The 23437-nt window shown below is 36.3% G+C and overlaps 2 protein-coding genes and 1 long non-coding RNA gene across 4 annotated transcripts in view; all 3 read left to right on the plus strand.

Annotated features, from left to right (window-relative positions):
* Positions 1 to 2597: 2597 nt before the first annotated feature.
* Positions 2598 to 3787, plus strand: LOC127519143 (uncharacterized). Its single transcript, XR_007931736.1, has 3 exons — positions 2598 to 2701; positions 2813 to 3136; positions 3329 to 3787. It is a non-coding gene; the product is annotated as an uncharacterized LOC127519143 (long non-coding RNA).
* Positions 3788 to 5594: 1807 nt separating this feature from the next.
* LOC127519142 (hepatocyte cell adhesion molecule-like) lies at positions 5595 to 8529 on the plus strand (the record flags this gene model as incomplete). The annotated part of the gene is made up of 4 exons (XM_051906638.1): positions 5595 to 5994; positions 7369 to 7647; positions 7747 to 7973; positions 8262 to 8529. Coding segments are annotated over 3 exons (897 nt in total), but the record flags the coding sequence as incomplete, so codon positions are not given.
* Positions 8530 to 22827: 14298 nt separating this feature from the next.
* Positions 22828 to 23437, plus strand: part of LOC127519138 (uncharacterized) — a 38857-nt gene continuing 38247 nt past the window's right edge. The window contains exon 1 of one of the 2 annotated variants that reach the window (XM_051906634.1): positions 22828 to 22978. In XM_051906634.1, the coding sequence (XP_051762594.1) occupies positions 22933 to 22978 (46 nt within the window). In that variant the 5' untranslated portion in view covers positions 22828 to 22932. The remainder of the gene's footprint in view (positions 22979 to 23437) is intronic. The other variant, XM_051906633.1, reaches the window with a different exon arrangement.

Here is a 23437-nt window from a genome sequence, read left to right on the forward strand (position 1 = left end):
ACGCACCAACGACTGTGCGTTTGTCCTGGAAGCACAAACGTCTCTGAGGAGAATAAACAATCAGATGGTGTTTGTACAGTCAGCTCAGGTACTCCTTATAATAAACACCCCAGCAACCATATAGCAATCTATTAATATTTAAGTTTTTTAAACTACTTCCAACTTTCTGGCCAGGCTTTCTCAAGCCAACATCAAAGTTTGTCTTGACTCCAGTTCTGATTTTTACGTGTGTCTCTGGAGTATCTGATTGTGATTGTGTTGCAGATGGAGGATGTGTGATCGAAACAGGCCGCGATCTTGAGGATCGATCATGTGTTCAGTTCTGCTGATGCATGATGGGATGCGTTGCATTCCGATCTCATGACTTCAAATTTTTTATTTTCTTAGCAATTAACCAACCAACATACAGTATTTTGGTCATGTTTATTATAATAGATAAATGAAAAGTGCACTATTTATTTATGTTTTTAAGATGATTTCCAATTATTTAGATTCACAATATACACGATTTCTAGTATTTGTACAGGCATTACATTTTTATATCAGTGTTGTAATTCGCAATTCATTTAATTTTATCTTTGAAGCAGATTTGTTAGGGTGAATTGTCCTAATGTGGGACATTTTTTGCATTTCAGACTTCTGTGACATATTGCGATTTGTAGCCAAAACATTAAATTCACACACAATACCATTTTAAAAACCCCGGATATCTCCTAATCAAATCAAAAGAGAAAATGCAGATAACACATTCATAAAAGAAATTATAGACATATTAGTGCTCTTAGTGCAAGTCGTCTAAAACAATCTGGTGCTTCCTAATGTGGGACACTGAAACGTCTATGATAAAAGGCCAAAATCTATGATGATGATGATAATAATAATAATGATAATGATCATAATCATAATAATAAAAGGTCTATGAAAAGGCCAAAGTCTATGTTAAAAGGCCGATTCATGCAGAACAGTAAAATCTTCTTAAGTTAGTAATTCTCTTGGTTATGGATGGATTGATTGATAATTGAACATCATCAGACAAATAATACAATATGATAGTTTTGATGCATTTATTGTAAAGACATTAGGCAACTATTTTCATAGGCTATGTTATGTTATATATATAGAAAAGAGTTAAATGCACAGTCAGAATTCCTCACTGTTCTCTTGTTCATTTTACTTAACAACAAACACATGCAACCACAACAGGCATAGCCTAGGCTTATCTGAAGGCAAAATATAAAATCTTGCAACCTGGAGAAAAAAAAAAAACCTTGAACAAACTTTAGGCTAGATTTAACCTCGAGTCACAATTCATAAAAATGTTGTGAACTCCATAAATGTTTAAGATTTGGCCTAATGTTTTCTATTTTACTAAACAACAAACACACACAATCATTCTATTATTGCATAACACTGTAAATAACCATTTTTGTCCCACAAACCATGCCCCACCACACATTATTGACTGACTGAAGTACTGTCCCACTTTTTGAAACCACATTTCCTAAAGTGGGACACTAGGAAATCTGATAAAAACATGAAATATATAGTTTATACATACAAAGTTATAATATTTTTGATGGACATACATTTCATAAGCACATTAGGCCAAAAAGTAGCATGATTTTTTTTGTTTAAAATTAATTTATACTCCTTAATATCAAGTTTGTCAAAACTCTATGTCTCTAACTCTACTCTTTTTGTTGATTGCTACAGTCTCATATATGACTGGACATTTGATCACATGGCACCACAGCTTCAGATAACCCATAGTTTCACTGACATTCATGTATTTATGCAGGACCTACAAACACTAAACCTTAGGTGTCCCACATTAGGCAGTGTCCCACTTTAGGGCACCCTATGTGACAACATTAATTAAAGTTTTATTTTAAATTTAATTAAAGTCAAGATCAAGTTATCTGCATCTCCTGCGCTGCATCAAGCCACTCTCATAATAGCATGTCACCACTCAAATTAATGCCCGGCTCAGAATAACTGTACAGCATGTGTGTAAGATTCCAACAAATTACAATTATAAAGTAATTATTCCATCACAACTGAGTTAATAAGATTTATTCATTTAACATTCACTGTGTTCACATTCACTTACTTTTTGCAGCAACACTGACAAAAAATGCTAAGTCATTCACTGAATGTAGCGTGAGCAGCTCAGTTTGTGAGTCAAAGTGAAACCTGTTGTGGTCTGATTTATCAACATCTAATGTGGTTTGAACTTTTGGTAGACAAACAGCTGCATTATCGTGTCTGTTATTAGTTGTATAAATCCAGTGGTTTGCGGGTGAAGCGTTTCTTCATTTTCTCTGCTTCTAATATGAAACAAACATTTTAACTTTTGCTCCATATGAATCATATTTACAGTTAAATAAAATTAATCCATTAACAGTCGATAAAGACTCAGAAGTCCAACAAGATATTATCATGCATCACTGATGAACTTCACCGGTGTTAACTTTGAAATATATAAGAAGATTTATCATTTTTATGACTTCCTGTGTTAAAAGAAATGGTCGTGTGCGAATGAACTGTGACGGAGGTTCAGCCTTGTTAAGGAAAGACCACAAACTCACACAGTGTCAGTTTCAGACAATATAAGCATCACTGTCGAGAGCTTTTCAGTGAACGATGAAGAAAATGTTTTTTAAATTAGTTTTGCTCTGTTTGTGTTTGTGGCATCTGGATGGTGAGTTTTAAATGTGTTTTTTTTTTTTGGGCTTCAGTTGCTTCTGTTCTGGTACCATGTTAGGATAAAGTTATTTTGAAGCTTTAATCTCTGATAAACTCTGTTCTTCAGGTGTGTTTGGTGTTGGTGAAATGAATTATGTGACAGTGAAGGAGGGAGATTCAGTCACTCTAAACTCCAATCTTACTGAATTAATGGATAATGATGTGATTCTGTGGTGGTTTTTGATTGAAAACACTTTAATAGCTGAAATCAATGTCACGGCCGACAGAATCACTGTATATGATGATGTTCTTGATGGGAGATTCAGAGACAGACTGAAGCTGGACAATCAAACTGGATCTCTGAATATCACAGACGTCACAACTGAAGATTCTGGACATTATTTACTACCGATAAACCACATTAGCATAATTTTCACTCTCTTTGTCTTTGGTGAGTTAAATATTTGTCTCCACCAAATGCAAGATTCGATTGTAATCCGTTCTATTGTTTTATGATATTGTTCACTTCATATTTGAATTTTTACATTTTTTACTTTCAGAAACAATCATAAAGTAATTTAAAAGTCTTGATCTGTAACAAACACTGTTTCTTTTTGTTCTCCATGTGTGTTTGATGATACAGAAGTGAAGCCAGTGTCAGTGAAGGAGGGAGATTCAATCACTCTAGAATCTGGTCATACTGAAATAATGGATAATTATCAGATTGTGTGGACGTTTTTAGGTGAAATCACTGTAATAGCTGAAATCAATAAACGGGACGACAGAATCACTGTATATGATGATGTTCTTGATGGGAGATTCAGAGACAGACTGAAGCTGGACAAACAAACTGGATCACTGACCATCACAAACATCAAAACTGAAGATTCTGAATATTATTCAGTAATGATTAAAGGAGCAAACCCGTCACTAAAATTATACAGTGTTTCTGTCTATGGTGAGTGGAAATAATTGGTCCTGTCCTTCAAATATTCTTGATATTAATGGTTATTGATGTTTATGTGGAAACAATAGTGTCTGGATCTTGGCTGAATGGAGTTGTAAGTTTGTTGGTCTTGTCTTGTTCTACCAGAAATTGGTCCTCAAGCTGTGTATCACTTGAGTATCTCATACTTAAAATAATTGATGTGATAATCAACTACAACTAATATAGACTCTCCTGTTGTTTGCATTGTATTATTTGAGTGTCAATCCTCCGCTAGACCCGCATGTAGACTCTGATCAAGTGTCTCTTGGTTTGGAGCAAGTATAATATTATCATCACAGATATTCTCCACTCCCTCAATACCTGCGAGTGCTGATGTGACTTCATGTTGATTTTGCTCACTGATCGATGACACACTTTCTCGTGTCGACGTGTATCATTATGTACAGCAAATGTTGTGATTCCTCTGGACTGTGCTGTAGGTTCCAGTTGATGGAAACCCATTTCAAATCAAGATTACTGAACATAATAGAGCCCTTGGTACCTTGAAGGAGTTCATCTAGAGCTGGAATTGGGTATCAGCCCCGAATATGCTTTATTTGCCTGCCTTGTATCTAAGAATTTGCTCAAAACTACATCTCATAACTGATTATATTTGTCTACACAATAGTCACAGTCTTTAGCAGCTCGTCTAAGCCATGTGACAAATTATTGCACAGTCTCACCTTGTTTTTGTGTGACCGTCTTGCTAATGCTGTGTTTAATTAAGCATTTATAGCAGCGCAGCAGTAATCCGTAGCAGTTTAAATATTAAAAATATGAAAATATTGGAGAAGACTTTTCGGTAACACTTTATTTTAGGGTCTTTTAACTAGTTGCTTATTAGCATGAATATTAATAGAATATTGGCTGTTTATTAGTACTTATAAAGCACATATTAATGCCTTATTCTGTATGACCTTATTCTACATTCTTAATCCTACCCAATACCTAAACTTAACAACTACCTTAATAAGCAGTAAATTAGGAGTTTATTTAGGGAAAAGTCATAGTTAATAGTGAATACGTGTTCCCTATACTAAAGTGTTACCGACTTTTCTACACACACTTACAGCAGGCGATCTGTTCCTGCTCCATAAAGCCATTAAAGAAACTCTGAAATCAGTCTGAGAGGAGAAACAGTTGAGAGATTTGATTAGAAATGAACAAGAAGTGACCTGAAGACAGTTACAGAAGAGAGCAGAGCCAAACACTCACAGGATCTCATGACAAGATGAATCTGTTGCTTTAAGACACTTTTAAAGGATTAGTCATCCAAGATGTTTATGTCTTTCTTTCTTCAGTTGAAATGAAATTAAGGTTTTTGAGGAAAACATTCCAGGATTTTTCTCCATAGTGGACTTCAACGGGTTGAAGGTCCAAATGTCAGTTTCAGTGCAGCTTCAAAGAGCTCTACACGATCCCAGACGAGGAATAAGAGTCTTATCTAGAGAAACCATCGCTCGTTTTCTAAAGAAAATAAAAATTATATACTTTTTAACCACAAATGTTCGTCTTGCACTGCTCTGTGATGCGCCACACATTACGTAATCATGTTGGAAAGGTCACGCAGGCGGAAGTACCGGATTATTATCAGATTATTTCTGCTGAAAACAACAACACTGAACAGAACAGGAAGCTGCACCTCAAAGCGGTCAAGTTAACATGTTGTGAAATGAGCAAGAAAAGAGCTGGATGTTCACATGCATTAACGCTTATAGATGTGCAGTTATTTTGAACGACAGTAGAGTTTCACATGACTTTACTACAGAGCAGCCTCAAACCAACTTCAGTTCCTGCATCACTAAATCAGAGTTTTATTCAGAATCACCACAAAGATGAAATTATTAATGCACACGCCAGTTTGCTTCTGTTGTGTTCATGTGATTGTTTTGGATTTTATTCCATTCAAATGTACATTTGACAAGATATTTACTTATTATTACTAGATATTTACTTATTTGAAAATCTTAATCTTCTTGTGTTTGTTCTTCATGTGTTTGGTGATTCAGATGAACTGAAGTCAGTGAAGGAGGGAGATTCAGTCACTCTAAACTCTGGTCTTACTGAAATACAGACAGATGATCTGATAACATGGACATTTGGAACTGACAGGTCTCTCATGGCTAGAATCACCAGTACAAGAGCAACCAAAGGAATACTTGATGGTCCTGATGGGGAATTTGGAGACAGACTGAAGCTGGATCATCAGACTGGATCTCTGACCATCACAAACATCAGAACCACAGACTCTGGGTTTTATGAACTGACCATCAACAACAGCATCTCAGAGACTAAATACAGATTCAGTGTTACTGTCTATGGTGAGTCACAATTACAGTCATTTGTGCTGCTCAAAGAAAAAGCATCAGAAAAGCCTATATACAATGTAATTTGTTTGAAAATTATCTTTAAAAACAATTATTGAGAGACTATAAAAATGACAAAAATGCTCAGTGCGAAGACAAAATATCACATCATCAGCATCAGATGAAGTATTTTTTAAACATCCTTAATGTGGGTCACATTCTATATCAGTTAATGGAGCCGCGGTGAATGGCGTGTTAATAGCATCACTGTGACATTAGAAGTGGTAAAGCTACAGTATGTAACTTTCTGATAATAATAACAACTTAATATTCAAGGGGTGGTTGATTATGATTTCACTTTTTTAACTTTAGTTAGTGTGTAATGTTGCTGTTTGATCATAAACAACATCGCAGAGTTACGATGCTCAAAGTTCAATGCAAAGGGAGAGATTTTCTCTTACAGAATTCTCTGTTTAAGGACTACAACAAGCTTCTTCCTGGGTTGGTGACATCACAAACCCTAAAATTTACATAAACCCCGCCCTCAAGAACACACAACAAAGGGGGTGAGGCCATGTTGGGCTGCTTTAGAGAAGAGGAAGAGTTGTTGTAGTAGAGTGTTGTTACCATGCCGTCATTTTACACCGGACTGCTTCACAAACGAGGGTCAATTCAACACAAAAGATTAACATGACGGCACATGCTAGTCGATGAGTTGAATCAACTCCACAGCAACTACATAAATTTATCCACTAACCATTCAGAAACGTCTAAAAGTTGTAACTTCTTCCTGAGTCTCTCCATCAGTGTCGACTCCGGTTTGAACAATGTAAGGCTGAACACCGTTACTGACAATCCTCATTTTGGCTGCGTGAGATTCTCCAGCTTTGTTGTTGTTGAGCGACCGAAGCGTGAACTGTTAAAGCTCCGCCCTCTTCTGGAAAGCTCATTTGCATTTAAAGGGACACACACAAAAACGGCGTGTTTTTGCTCACACCCAAATAGGGGCAAATTTGACAAGCTATAATAAATGATCTGTGGGGGATTTTGAGCTGAAACTTCACAGACACATTCTGGAGACACCAGAGACTTATATTACATCTTGCGAAAAGGGCATTATAGGTCCACTTTAATGAGAGAGTGAGTAAAAATCCATTTTCCAAACCATGTTTTTACCCAAGTACACATTGATAAACCCTTAATCAGTTTCACAGGAAATTTCATACACACATCATTTGTCTCATCATATTGGCGTATAAATCTTGATCGTCTCGTCATCTTGACAGATCAATTAAAATGAAGCATTAAACACTCAAAACATTCAAACACTGACCGATGAAACAGACTCTTAATTACTGTTACTGTTCATTTATTTTCTCATGTTTTCAGCTCGTCTGCCTGTTCCTGTCATCAGCAGAGACTGTTCTTCATCATCATCATCATGTTCATTGGTGTGTTCAGCTGTGAGTGTGAGTCATGTGACTCTCTCCTGGTACAAAGGAAACAGTGTATTGTATAGCATCAATGCATATGATCTCAGCATCAGTCTCTTTCTAAGTCTGGAGGTGGAATATCAGGATAAAAACACCTACAGCTGTGTGATCAACAATCCCATCAGCTACCAAATGAAATACCTGGACATCAGTGAGCTCTGTCAACCATGTCCAGGTTCGTCAACACACTGAAGTTCATCACCGAGCTGATCTCTGTATTTTGCTGTAGTTCAGACTGACATGTTCACTCACACTAATGACTGTCTGTCTTTAGCTGTTACAGCACCAGACCCACAGACTCCATTACATCCCACTTTATATCTTACTGCACTTCCTCCTTCACGTCCTCCAGTCTCAGCATCTCTGGAAATGGTGCTGATTTCTGCTGCTGCCGCTGGATCTCTGCTGATTGTGGTTGTAATTGGGACGTTGTGTATCTGCAGGAAACACAGAGATGCAGGTCAAGTGAATCTACAGCTCTCACGTCTGTAAAAACAACGTGTAAGTGTCATGTACAGTTCAAAGTAACTCCATTGCACATTGCAATAGTATATTACAGTTTAAAATGTGTATGATTGCATACTGCATACTGCTTCACAAACTCATTGCACATATTTGGCAGTGTGCTGTATATTATGTGTGGAACATGTTTTGTGGTTTCAACAGTCAATCATGTTGCTTGGTTTTATTTATGGTCACTGTTATTATCAATCCTCCTGATGAATTTGCCACAAACTTCTGGCATTTATTTAATAGGAATACTTTTATTAATTTGTGTTTGTCTTACAGGAATCTGACGTGACGGAGGATATTTACTTGTGTTTCACCGCAGAACAAAGATCAAACTCTCTGTGGTTCTGTTTCCTCCCAAATCATGTATTGATGATCACAATAACTGCATCTAGCTTTTATGCTCTATTACTGTGCCAAATATAATTGTAGGTGTTTGTTGTTTTGTCATTTATATTTCCTATAAGTGATTTTTGATAAGTTTGTGATACTGATAAATATTGCTTTGCTCAAACTGGATTAATGCCTTTATCAATAAAGTTTTCTCTCTCTGAGGTTCAAGAGTTTTTCCATGCTTTATTACATTTATTATGTCGAGCGCCCCCTGGAGGAATACTTTTTGTGTATTTTAACCATTTCAGCAATACGCCCCATATAAAGCTTTACATTATCAAAACATTATTTGTAAATGTTTACATTATTAGCTCATTGAGTTTCTTTTTTGTTTTTCTCTCCACAATAATAAACAAACAACTTCCTGTAGCTTCTCCTTTAACTTGAGAAAATACACGTGTGGGACACGTGATAATATACTTTGAGAACACAGTGAAATAAATATTTAAACACAACAGACAACGATTACGTCTTTAAATCTGATTTGTCTTATCTGAGGATCAACAACACCACCTAGTGTGTCAGGCTGAATCAGCATGTTTTCAGCAGGGATGCAAACGGATAAGGGGGGAAAAAAAGTGAGAACATGCTTCGCACAGAATTTTTTAAAAAGATATTTGCTTTACATGCTCATTTGTAGTTACTTTAAGGGATTTTTAAAATTGTTTTATTACCTTATATGTCCAAAACTGTCATTTTTCATGAATAAAATAAAAATAACATATTGTTGCAACATTTTACCAAAATCAGCATTTGGTCAAAATCTCATGTTATAAAAGATGCTATGCAGGCTATTTAAGACAATATTGGCTGATTAGACGGCAATACTGAACTAAATTGCAAACTGGTGGCCTCCCTCTCTTCACCGTTTCCACATCTCAGACCTCAAATACATAAAATACTACCCTTTATAGACATAGTTTTTAAAGTAAAGAGTAAAGGAAACACTGTACAGTACTTATTGCAACAACTAGTTCTTTATTTAACCTTGTAAGTTCACATCCATGGCAGGAGACCACACTTTACTTCAAAGATTCTGTTTGGTGTCTATCAAGCCCAAAAGTCCTTCATAATTTAAATTTAAAGCTTTAGCTCAGAGTGACAGTAGAAAAACAATGCATGTCCCACTCAAGACTAACTGTCAAATCACAATTAAATGATGTTTCATTAACAAAGTTCGGGAAGGAACACGTTCAAATGATCTATCCAATCAACTCGTCATCAGCAATTACCACATCTATCCAATCAGCATGAGAGGAAGCCTATGTATATATATACACACACACATACACACACAGTCGACTCACCAACTTTCCTCGACAGGTTTCAGCATCTCTACACCACCCCATCTCCTCACTCTTGGCTTGTATGTACCACAGCCAGGAATATGGGGGGAGTACTCTGGATACACAAGTTCAGTATGGAGTACCGCAAGGCTCAGTACTAGGACCATTGCTTTTCACTCTGTACATGCTACCCTTGGGAGATATCATTAGGAAGCATGGCGTTAATTTTCACTGTTACGCTGATGATACTCAGCTCTATATTTCTTCACGCCCTGACAAAGCTTACCAATTCACAAAATTAACAGAATGCATAGCTGATATAAAAAAAAAATGGATGACTAGTAATTTCCTACTACTTAATTTTGAAAAAACAGAGATTCTAATTATTGGACCAAAACCTCTGCACGTAATAACTTAGAATACTGTCTAACACTTGATGGCTGCTCTGTTAAGTCTTCGTCATCAGTTAGGAACCTGGGTGTGCTCTTTGATACCAATCTTTCATTTGAAGGCCATGTTTCTAGCATCTGTAAAACCGCATTCTTCCATCTTAAAAATATATCTAAACTATGACATATCGACAAATGTGGAACAGTTAGTTCATGCGTTCATGACCTCAAGGCTAGATTACTGTAATGCTGTACTGGGTGGTTGCCCTGCTCGCTTAATAAACAAACTCCAGCTGGTCCAAAACACAGCAGCAAGAGTTCTTACTAGAAACAGGAAGTATGACCAGCAGACACACTCTGTCAGTTTAAATCCAGACTAAAATTGCATCTCTTTAACCTGGCATACACATAACATATTATCAATTTATATTTTCACATCCATTAAAGGATTGTTAGGCTGCATAAATTAGGTCAGCCGGAAACCTGGGAACACTTCCTATAACACCAGATGTACTCGTTACATCGGAAGAAGAATGGCATCTACGCTAATATTAGTCTCTCTGTTTATCCCGAGGTTTATCATAGTCAGCCGGATCCGGGCCGTATGCAGGTGAAATCGAGGACCTGCACCTAGACACGACAACAATGCAGCTCTGAAGTGTCAGCAGAGATTGAGTCAACAAGATCATCCCCTGTGAAGGCCTCATCGACACGACAGCCAGTGGCACAGCTCCTCAACAAACCGTCCATACCGGCATGATGAATCTTATCTTCAACTAAATGGAACTGGATTAAATATTTTGACTGTTGCGATCCCAATCTGACTTATGAACTGAGCCTGGTTTCTCCCAAGGTTTTTTTTTTTTCCATTTTTGTCACCTGTTGGAGTTTGGGTTCCTTGCTGCTGTCGCCTTTTGGCTTGCTTAGTTGGGGTTACTTGATATTCAACAATGTTTTTGACCTGCCTGCATTGACACAATTGTATATGAACTGAACTGAGCTGGACGATGACATCACTCTTTTCTCCAGAGCAGATGTATAAATGAATTAACTAAATTAATAACTTTTTTTTTTTTTTTTTTTTTTACAAAGGATTGAATCAATACTGAATTTACTTAGGCTGGACAATGACAATGACACCATTTTCTTCTAGAGCTGCTGTGCAGCAAAAAATATTTGCCAGTTATCACTGTGAAGCTGCTTTGACACAATCTGCATTGTAAAAAGCGCTATATAAATAAAGGCAACTTGACTTGGTTTCTTGAATAAGATTTGGCTATTACAAAAATTGCAAAAAAAATAAAAAAATAAATAAAAAAAATAAAATAATAATCCATTAAACAGTTGCCACTGTAATGCTTTGATGCTGAAAATGAACAACCATTACCGCTCAGGCTTGAAAACTTATCATTCAATCCTCAACAGTGGTAACAATAATTATATGTACTGCAGTGCATGATGGGAGTTTTGTATATGTTGATACCCAGCATGCATTGCAGCGTTTTTTTTTATTTTTATTTTTTTTTTTTTTATCACTATTGTTGAGTTGCATATGCTGATTCTTGATGTCTGTGTGTGTCGAAGTAATACAGTAGTTCAAAATGTTTTATGCAGTACATGGTTTTAAAATCATTCATGATAACTGTTTGCTGCAATACTTTCTTCTCATGCTTTAGTTTTACAGGGTTGGTAATGCAAAACCAAAATGTATAAATGACAAAACATGATTAGTCGCTTTGGATACAATCAGACCATCTCACAATGACTATATCATCATATAAAAGCTGTTAACATCTGCTCACTTTAAAGCGCTGACCTCAGTGCTTTATAGTCTCAGCCTCAGAAGTCACGCCCACGGACCGTTGGCTGAACATCTGATGCATATGGCACACTTATCTGGAAACACTTCGAAGTCGTTATCTGGTTGGTTGAACTACACAGGATGTCCGGGAAACGTGTGTGTTGTGTTCTTTAACAGTCCGCCTGGAAACAAATGCCGTGACGCTAAACCCTCTTGTGGAAGAAGAACGTGGTCATGTTTACAAGCACTTACCAGGATCAGCTGAACGCTGGATTTTCAAAAATATGTGAAATTCATTGCTCCATTGTTGCAGTAAACTTGCACAACTTTCTTGAATTAATAATTTAGATGTAGGCTGGTCTGTTATTAATTGACATTTGTTATTGACATTTTCACACCCCTAAACATCAAGTTTCACAAAGTGCCATTTTAGTCTTAAATGCTGAGAATTCATGAAATTTACTCCTACTTTCAAACTTAAGTATAAAAGCAAGTTATCAAATTTCTTAAAGCTAAGAATCACTCTTACTCTCCCAGTTATTTAAAACAGCTCAAGAGGTCTCTCAAGTGTTTAGGAGTTGGCAGTAGGGGCTTGTGATGGCACTGAGGAGACAGAGACGTGCAAATCTTTCAGGGGAGCAAGAATGTTTTTGAAATGTTTGACGACGAGCAGTTAATCGAGCAGGCATCATATTTGTCAGCACTGGTTAATTTTGGGCTGAACTTGTTTGACTAATTCAGCAAGCAGTAGTGCTTCTTCCTCCCGCCAGTTCGGTTTTCTTTAGGAATCACATGGTGGAAAATGTGTTTATCTTTCATTTCCAATGTGTATATCATAATGTATTCTCTTGAAAAAATCTTTATTGTCAGATGTGCTGTTAAATGTAAACTCCTCTTAGGAATGTCACCATTCAATGTGAATTTATCTGAGAATATTCTTAAATAAGGAAATTATGTCATCATCCAAAATCCTGTTTGTGGCACAGCAAAGTGTCGTGAATCAACTCTAAGACTGAAACTTAAGATTTAGTCCTACACCACTTAAATTATGACTGAGATGCTTGATAACTAACTTTTAAGCGCAGCTTTGAGCCAAGAATTTTTTACTCTTAAGTCAATTCTTAGCAGTGTTCTTGTGAGTAATTCTCAGATGCTTGATAAATACAGGTCCAGACCTTCTGCCATCAGTCTACACGAGACTAAAGTGCTTTACAACATCTGATAAAAACAACATCTAAACCTCTGTTAATTCTCAATAAGGACTTCTGTAGACGTGTGAAAATAAAGTCAATCTGGTTTGTAATAAGCGAAGCTGGTAATGCTGTTTGTGGAGTTGTTTAATTAGATCTTGAGAGATTTAATTTTTTATCTTCAGATGATTTCATATAAGGCTGTGGCTGAAGTTAGTTGCTATTGTGTTTCTCTTTCCTTCAGTGATTCTGCTTGTTAACAGCAGGTGTTTATCACTAATGCTCAATCACCACTTAATTAATTACTTAATTATGTCATTAACTTTAACTCTGCTTCAGGGTTACTTTAACACTATTTAGAGAGGGACAAAATGTTCTCTGAGCAGAGCTGATTTAATTCTGGGGATTTTGCTGTGCCAGGGTTCCAGCTTAAGCCAACTTCTGTTTTTCTCTTGTTTTCTGGCCTCGACCACAGCATGAACCCTTTCAGTGGTCGGGCTATTTTTGTGAAAGCAACATTCCCATGAACTTCATATTGTATTAATGTTGAGTGTCAATCAACAGTATGCGAGCCTCTGCTAGACTGCATGTAGTCTCTCAAATTACACAACCTCACCTTGTTTTTGTGTGATTTGATAAGGCAGAATCTCGCTTTGTGGTGTTTATGTGGAACGTTGGAATCCATGGAGGTTGAATATTAATCATCTTTTTACATCAGAGAACTCTTCAATCTGTTCTTGCTCCATAAAGCCATTAGAGAAACTCTGAAATCAGTCTGAGAGGAGAAACAATTGAGACATTTGGTAAGAAATGAACAACAAAGGACCTGAAGACAGTTACAGAAGAGAGCAGAGCCAAACACTCACAGGATCTCATGACAAGATGAAACTGTTGCTTTAAGACATTTTAACATGTTATGGGTCAGTTTATTTCTGTTTAAAATGATGTCATTGACCAACTGAAAGTTAAGGCCCACTTGAGCTCAAAGTGACAAAGTTCAGAGCGTGAATTAATGATGTGCTAGATCAGGGATGGCGAACTCCGGTCCTGGAAAGCCACAGTCCTGCAGAATACAGTCCTTGATTAGCTTGTTTAGGTGTGTTTGATTAGGGTTGGAGCTAAACTCTGCAGGACTGTGGCTCTCCAGGACCAACGTTCGCCACCCCTGTGCTAGATGGTCACATGCATTAATGGCAGATTTGCAGTTATTTAGCAGAGGGTGGAGTTTCACATCATTTTACTACAGAGCAGCTTCACATCAGCGCATCTGTCTTTTTATTACAGAAGCAGTTTTGAAGAGTTTCTTTTTTCATATTTGTGGACCAAAACCGTTGATGATGTTTTGGATTGTTTGTGTTTCTGGCATCTGGATGGTGAGTTTTAAATATGTTTTAATGGATTCAGTTGCTTCTGTTCTGGTACCATTTCATAAATGACTGGTTAAATTAGTCAGAGAGGATTAAAATTCACTGTTACAGGACAGTACTGAAAGGGGGTAATTCAAATTCTAAGGGTGGGTGAACGCAAAAAATCCAAACTCAGGAGGTGACAAACTTATTTATATACAATGTTTATACAATGGTTATACAACATGTACAGTAATCCTGGAAACTACTACTATACAGCGCACAACAACACTTACAAAATCCACTGAAGACACAGAAAAGAACCACAGCAGGTGCATAAAGATATATCCATATATAATAAAAAAAGTAAAACTTATAGTCAGTTGGAAGCATCAGCATTTTACTGAATCGAACTTCCGCAGTACATGTTCTTTCCACTCATTTGTGCATTTCTTTCTCAAAAGCAAGTTTTATCAAGTGTTATTAACAGCGTATTTGCTATCAACAAGATCTGTACCTGTCAGGTCCAACAGTGATTTTAGTGGTTTTGTCCAGAAAACACTCATCAGCAGAATCCAGGGCTGCGAGAGTTTGCATGTGTTTATTGTTAGTCTCCAAACCGTGCAGCCATTTCTCCGCTCACAGCCTCAACCGCACTGAAATAAAGATGATGAAGTCTCATCATTGTGTTCATGTTGTCCTACTGCTTCTTCAACAGAGTAATTCTCCAAGTTCTCACTCATTGTGCGATGTCTCTTGTTCGGTTTGATTTCGGGCTGGGACCAAAGCTCTTCCTCTGATTGAATTATTTTCTGTGTGAAGTATTTTGTAGTGAAATACCAGTAAGAAGTTTAGCAGCTGCATTTTGGCTGTTTTGTAATTTATGGAAAGGGCACTTTCACTTTTGAGATTAAAAGGGCCTCCCACTGCTTAACGGTTGGATGGCGAGATACTCTTCACACTTCTCTAGATGTCAAGAGGGATGTCTAAATGTCTAGATAGTGACTAAATGTTTTCAACAAAACATACTACACCTAAACCTCTGTAAATTTGAATGACAGAAATAAAGTCAGTCTGGTTTGTAAGGCTGGAAGTCAGTCGTAGTTCTGGTGTTTCTCTTTCCTTCAGTGATTCTGCTCGTTATCATCAGGTGTCTTCAATAATCAAACAATCATCACTCAATTAATCACTTAAGTATCTAATTAACTCAATTCCCACGAGTGGTGGTTAAACCTGTAAGGAAAAGGAATTTTAGCTGTGATTATATACATTTTCCTTCACATGCTTTTGATCAGATTAGGTTCCTCTCGATGTTTCTTCCTCGTTTGCTTGAATATCTTCATTCATCCTCATTTATCTCTATTCTCTCATGTTTTCAAGCTCAGGAAAATACAGAAACGCTTAGAGAAGTTACAGACAAGAAATACTGTGATGGATGATGTTACATTAATGATTCACATGTTGAATAATATTTAGAAAAGAGTTTGAAAAAAAAGTTGAACTAGAGAAGCTTGTTCTGTTTGTTCTTCATGAGTGTTTGCTGATTCAGATGAAGTGAAGTCAGTGTCAGTGATGGATTCGATCACACTAAACTCTGATCTTACTGAAATACAGACAGATGATCTGATATTGTGGAGGTTTGTACTGAACAAATCACTCATAGCTTCACTCAATAGAGAGCTCAGCGAGATTATGATGTTCTTGATGGGAGATTCAGAGACAGACTGAAACTGGATCATCAAACTGGATCTCTGACCATCACAGACTCCGATACAGATTCAGTGTTACTGTCTCTGGTGAATCACAATTACACTGTCATTATTGATGCACTTTCTTTTCACGTGTTGTGTTTAATTAGTCTTTCATTTGGTAATTTTTGTTTTTTCTTCTGACAGTGTAATCATGCTAAATTTGTGTATTTATTAATCTGGTCTCTGTCATAATACTCACTGATTTATATCCCATTATACTCAATCTGCTCATTCGACTATTATAATGATGCTCAGGTCCAGTGCATTATCAATCCTCATGATGAATTTCTGTCTTGTGTTATTTTTCAGGCTTTTGTAACATCAAGTTTATTTTCTTCTCTTGTGTTTGTGTGTCTGACAGGAATCTGAGATGACGGCGGTGACGTACACGTGTTTCAGCTCAACAATGATCAAACTCTCTGTGCTTCTGTTTCTGACCACAACAACTGCATCTGCCTTTATAATCTATTACTGTTTCAAATATAATCTGATTTTTCTCATTTATATTTCCTCTAAGTGATCTTTAATGAGTTCATTGTGATCCTGAATGATAAATACTGTAGATTATCAAAGAATGCTTTAATTATTTAGTATAACATGCTTTTTTTTTTTTTTGCAAACTTGCAAACAAACAATACACTTTTCACTCACACACGCGCACACACATCCACTCACAAATATTAATGAATCACACTCAATCAAATCACCTCTCTCTCTCTCTCTCTCTCTCTCTCTCTCTCTCTCACTCACTCACTCACACACACACACACACACACACACACACACACACACACTCACACTCACACTCACACTCACACACACACACACACACACAAATAAAAAGAAAAAATCAAATTTGCAAACATAACCACATGCAAAGAATACACTTTTCACTCATACACACGTACACACATTCATTTATTTCTTTTTTATTTATTTATTTATTTTTTGCAAATAAAACTACCATAGTCCATAACTACTGTAGTTTTAACTTATTTTAATACAAATTCAGTTAAATCATCAAACATTTGTATGACTTGCCAGTGTCTTGTTTGACCCAAGCTACGACTTGACTTGAATTGCTTGATTCTCACAAAAATTGACTTGGACTTGAGGGTTAAGACTTGTGACTTGCACATGTGTGACTTACTCCCACCTCTGGTAGTAAGTTAGTAGATGTTAGTAACTGTGGAAGTGCATTATCACAGTCTTTGAATGTTTCTCCTCTCGACGGTTCATTCAGCAGGAGGCGCTCGGCGCTTCACAGGCTTTTATGTCTCGTTGGAGATGTTGCTTCACTAAAATTTTTAATTTTTTTTTGTGTATTTTTTCCAATCCTTTTTACCATCACAGTTAGAATATTAAAGTTGTTGTATAAGCTCATCATAACTTCAAAAAAAAACACTGATCCAGGTCTCTACACTTCTCAGTTTCTCCAGAAGAAAAGACATCATTTTTTGACCTCACAGGTAATTTCTCTAAATGAACATTTACATTCACAGGATATTGTATGTTCCATTAACTCTGACTTATGAATTTTGTTGTAGCAACACAAGCAAAAATGATGAGTGTAATTTACTGGGTTTTGAGGTTTTTCTCTTTTATTTTATCTGTACAAACATCAGTGTGTGTGGATTGATCTGTCGGTGGATAAACAGCTTCTGCTGAATGTTTGTGGTTGATGCTCGTGTCAGTAGTTTGTGGCTGAAGCATTTCTTCAATTTCTCTCCTGCTAATAAGAAGCTCACAATCTTCCACTCCACACAGTGAATCCATCAACAGTCAAATATGATTGACAGCTCACAGGACTTAATAACAGTAGATACAGATATAGTTCACTCTTCTGTTAGTTTTCATTCAGGACCGGAATTCATTTGAAAATGTAAGATCAGCAGAAGCTTGTTGATCTTGGTGATGTTAAAGCAGATGGACGTGCGAATGGAAACTAACTGATGTTGTAGGAAGATTCACACTTAACCAGATAAATATCACAGTCCAGTTGTGTTTCAGAATCTAAGATGTAGCTTGAATCATGTTGAGGGAGATTCAACTAGATACAGTTGCAAGAAAAAGTATGTGAACCACTTGCAGAATCTGTGAAAATGTTAATAATTTTAACAAAATAAGAGAGATCATACAAAATGCATGTTATTTTTTATTTCGTACTGTCCTGAGTAAGATATTTTACATAAAAGATGTTTACATATAATCCATAAGACAAAAAAAAAGCTGAATTTATTAAAATAACCCCATTCATAAGTTTGTGAACCATTGATTCTTAACACTGTGTGTGGTTACCTGGATGATCTACGACTGTTTTTATGTTTTGTGATGGTTGTTCATGAGTCTCTTGTTTGTTCTGAGCAGTTAAACTGAGCTCTGTTCTTCAGAAAAATCCTCCAGGTCCTGCAGATTCTTCAGTTTTCCACCATTTTTTGCATATTTGAACCCTTTACAACAGTGACTGAATGATTTTGAGATCCATCTTTTCACACTGAGGACAACTGAGGGACTCAAACACAACTATTAAAAAAGGTTCAAACATTCACTGATGCTCCAGAAGGAAACACGACGCATTAAGAGTCGGGGGTGAAAACATTCAGAATTTGAAGATCAATGTAAATTGTATTTAATTTGTCTTCCAGGAAACATGTAAGTATCTTCTGTTGCTTCCGAAGGGCAGTACTAAATGAAAAAAAAAAAATGATATTCAAGCGAAATAAGAAAAATTTGGACCTCTTCATCCTGTTCAAAAGTTTTCACCCCCCAACTCTTAATGCGTCGTGTTTCCTTCTGGAGCATCAGTGAATGTTTGAACCTTTTTTAATAGTTGTGTTTGAGTCCCTCAGTTGTCCTCAGTGTGAAAAGATGGATCTCAAAATCATTCAGTCACTGCTGGAAAGGGTTCAAATATGCAAAAGATGCTGGAAATCTGAAGATTTTTTGGGACCTGGAGGATTTTTCTGAAGAACAGAGCTCAGTTTAACTGCTCAGAACAAACAAGAGACTCATGAACAACATCACAAAACAAAAAAACAGTCGTAGATCATCAGGTAACCACACACAGTATTAAGAATCAATGGTTCACAAACTTTTGAACTGCGTCATTTTAATAAATTCAGCTATTTTTTTGTCTTATGGATTATATGCAAACATCTTTTATGTAAAATATCTCACTCAGGACAGTACTAAATAAAAAATAACATGCATTTTGTATGATCTCTCTTATTTTGTTAAAATTTTCCACATTTTCACAGATTCTGCAAGTGGTTCACATACTTTTTCTTGCAACTGTAGATGGATAGACAGATAGATCTATTTCTCTTTTTATCATCTCTGTTCTGCTGCAGAATATTATTCACTTCAAATTTAAGTGGAGCTTCATCAAACCGACATTGAGTGATTTTATACATTTTTAATATGTGACTGACTCTGTTCTGCAGGCGTGTTTCAGACATTTGATAATTAATGAACAAACTGAAGATGGTTATAGGGAGAGAGACTCTCAGGATTTCATGACAAGAGATGACGGCTTTAAGACATTTTTACCTTCTCTAGTCCGAATGAAGCACTAGTGAAAATAAGACTATCGATCAGATCTACAGGATGCTGTGGGTTCAGATGATGTGAAATAATCAGTAAAACACATCAAAACTGTTAAAGATGACGTGACTAATTGTAGAGTTTCACAATACTTCAGCAGCTTCACATCAGCGCATCTGTCATTTTATTACTGAAGCAGTTTTGAAGAGTTTGTCTTTTCATATTTGCGGCCTGAAAGTGTTGAAGAAGTTTCACACTGTTTTGTTCTGTTTGTGTTTGTGCCGTCTCGTTGGTGAGTTTTAAAGTTAAAAACGTCATCATTAGGGATTGTTTGTACAAAGTAAAATGAATGTGAAGTTCAAACAGCCAACAGCAATAAAGGGGTCATGAACTGCATTGTTTTATTGTTTTCCTGCGGTGCACTTATAATTTTAGTATTCTTTTTACATCATAATTTAGAAATAAAAGGCATTTTTCCTACCCTCCAGCATGCGCTGTTTGATTGACAGCTCCAACGATTGCAAAGGGATCGAATAGAGTTCTTTGATCGCTTTCTTAATGTTATTTAAACAGTGATTAAACTATATAATTCTCATCCTAGTAAGAGAAACAAGGTGAAGTTGAGCATTTAGTCACTGGTTTGATTTACTGACACATAAAATGATTAAAAATGATTAGGAAATATAGCAAAATTTGGAATGGTGCATGTTGATCCCCGGTTTGTGTCATCTGACGTCCTTGCAGAGGTCGGGGTCATCTCTTCAGGGGTGGTGATCATCTGAAGTCTGAAGAGGCTGGATCCAAACTGAAGCTGATGTACTCTCTAGTCATCTCAGGACGGGCGTCCCAAGATAAAACAGAAAAGCAAATTGATTATAATTTGTGTAGCTGCTGTTCATAACATTAAGCAAAGATAGTCATGTGCAATTGATCTGATATGAGATTCATTATGTGAACGCTTGGCTAAAGAGATGTGTCTTTAATCTAGATTTAAACTGGGTGAGCGAGTCTGAGCCCCAAACATTATCAGGAAGGCTATTCCAGAGTTTAGGAGCCAAATGTGAAAACGCTCTCCCTCCTTTAGAGGACTTAGCTATCCTAGGTGCAACCAGAAGTCCAGAGTTTTGTGATCTTAAAGAGCGTGATGGGTTGTAGGGCGATAAATACACGGGAGCTAAACCATTTAGAGCCTTATAGGTCAGTAGCAATACTTTATAATCGATATGGAACTTAATAGGTAACCAGTGTAGAGATGATAAAATTGGTGTTATATGATCATATTTTCTTGACCTGGTAAGAACTCTAGCAGCTGCATTTTGTACTAATTGTAGCTTGTTTATTGAGAAAGCAGGACAACCAGCTAGTAATGCATTACAGTAATCTAGTCTAGACGTCATGAATGCATGAACTAACTTCTCTGCATCAGAAACAGATAACATATTCCGTATCTTAGCAATGTTTCTGAGGTGGAAATAGGCTGTGTTTGTAACATATGAAATATGATTTTCAAAGGAGAAGTTGCTGTCTAATACAACACCCAGGTCTTTAACTGTCGAGGATGGAGTAACAGTACATCCTTCTAAATGCAAATTGTAGTCTAAGAGATTCTGTGTACAGGTTTTTGGTCCAATAAGTAATACTTCAGTCTTATCTGAATTTAACAGAAGAAAATTACTGGTCATCCAATGTTTTATATCTTTAACACACTCTGTCAATTTGGATAATTTAGAGATTTCATCTGGTCGTGTTGAAATATATAACTGAGTATCATCAGTGGAAACTAATTCCATGTCTTCTTATAATATTACCAAGTGGCAGCATATATATTGAAAATAGCAGAGGACCTAACATAGAGCCTTGTGGCACTCCATAATTTATTGATGTTATCTTAGATTTTTCCCTGTTTAAATATACAAAATTGCAACGGTCTGATAGGTACGATCTAAACCACATTAATGCCTGTCCTTGTATACCAATGTAAGAGTATTTTTTATGGTCTATAGTGTTGAACGCAGCAGTGAGATCACGTAACACGAGATACAGCCTTGGTCAGAAGCTAGAAGTCATTTGTAATTTTAACAAGCGCCGTTTCTGTGCTATGATGAGGCCTAAATCCTGACTGAAATTTTTCATAGATATCATTTCTTTTGCAAGAACGAGCACAATTGAGCCGACACAACTTTTTTTTACCAAAATAAAAGGCCAAATACCGAGCTCGTAGCCCTCTCCTTGGACAGCATGCTAAATACGCATACCATTTATTCAATCTGCCTTATTTTTTAAGTGTGAACACGACAGAAGAGAGCAGAGCCAAAACACTCACAGGATCTCATGACAAGATGAAACTGTTCTTTAAGACACTTTTGACACATTTATTTCTGTTGAAAACAAGACTTTTGATCTATAAGAATTTGAGGCCTCAAACAAACAAACAAACAAAAAAAAAAAACGATTTTTTTGAAGGTGTTCACTTTATTTAAACAATTTATTTAGATTTAACACCATTTTATCAGGTTTCTGGTTCAAATGTGATTGCTTCATGTTAAATTGATTTGAAACAGTTACTCTTTGACTTAACTTGATGTTTTCATTTTGAAATAACTTTTAAATCAAGTAACCCAATCAAACAGGACTTTCACTTCCCATCATGCTTTGCAAAGGGGTTGAATTGGGAGAGTAAATGTTGAAATAAAGTGTTTTTGTATGCTTTAATAATAAAGCAACCGTTATGGTAGAGCTTTGGATGAAATCAGTATCACGTCTGAACTGCCAACACAGAACATCACATGTGTAAAGAAAAGTTTGTTTTAGTTTGTTACATGACAGGATTAAACAGGAAGCATTAATTGTATGATTATTTGAATGTCAATTTAAATGAAAACCATTTATTTAAGTTAAAATAAAACCATTCATTCAAGTTAAATGAACACCATTGATTCTAGTTGTACATGATTGATTATATTTGGTTTTACTTGTTTCAGTCACGTGGAACCACTGTGCATGATTGAATCATGTTCAGCCAAAGAGCTATTTTTTTGTGTGTGTGTGAAGCTCAAACGTTACAACATTCAGAGTGAATTATCAGAAAGAAAGTGGTAGATGGTCACATGATTAATGTGTGGTTATTTTAGATGATGTTGCAATTTCACAACACGTTACTACAGAGCAGCTTCACATCAGTGCATCATTGTATTACTGAAGCAGTTTTGAAGAGTTCGTCTTTTCATATTTGTGGACTGAAACCGTTGAAGATGTTTTGGATTGTTTTATTCTGTTCGTGTTTCTGGCGTCTGGATGGTGAGTTTTAAACATGTTTTAATGGATTCAGTTGCTTCTGTTCTGGTACCATGTAATAAATGACTGGTTAAATGAGAGAGGATTAACATTCACTGTTACAGGACAGTACTGAAAGGGGGGAATTCATTCAATTCTAAGGGTGGACAAATGCAAACTGACAGAAAAATCCAAACTCAAGAGGTGACAAACTTATTTATATACAGTGTTTACACAAGAAAATCCCCCCAACATGTACAGTAATCCTGAAAACAATCGCTATATAGCGCACAACAACACTTACAAAATCCACTGAAGACACAGAAAAGAACCACAGTGGGTGCATACAGATACTGTATATCCATATATAATTAAAAAAATAAAAAATAAATAGTAAAACTAGTCAGTAGAGTTAAGAGCGTCGACATTTCACTGAATCGAACTTCCACAGTACATGTTCTTTCCACTCATTTGTGCATTTTT

This window comes from Ctenopharyngodon idella, chromosome 9 (genome assembly GCF_019924925.1).
Source record: "Ctenopharyngodon idella isolate HZGC_01 chromosome 9, HZGC01, whole genome shotgun sequence".
In the NCBI taxonomy this organism is placed as follows: Eukaryota; Metazoa; Chordata; class Actinopteri; order Cypriniformes; family Xenocyprididae; genus Ctenopharyngodon; species Ctenopharyngodon idella.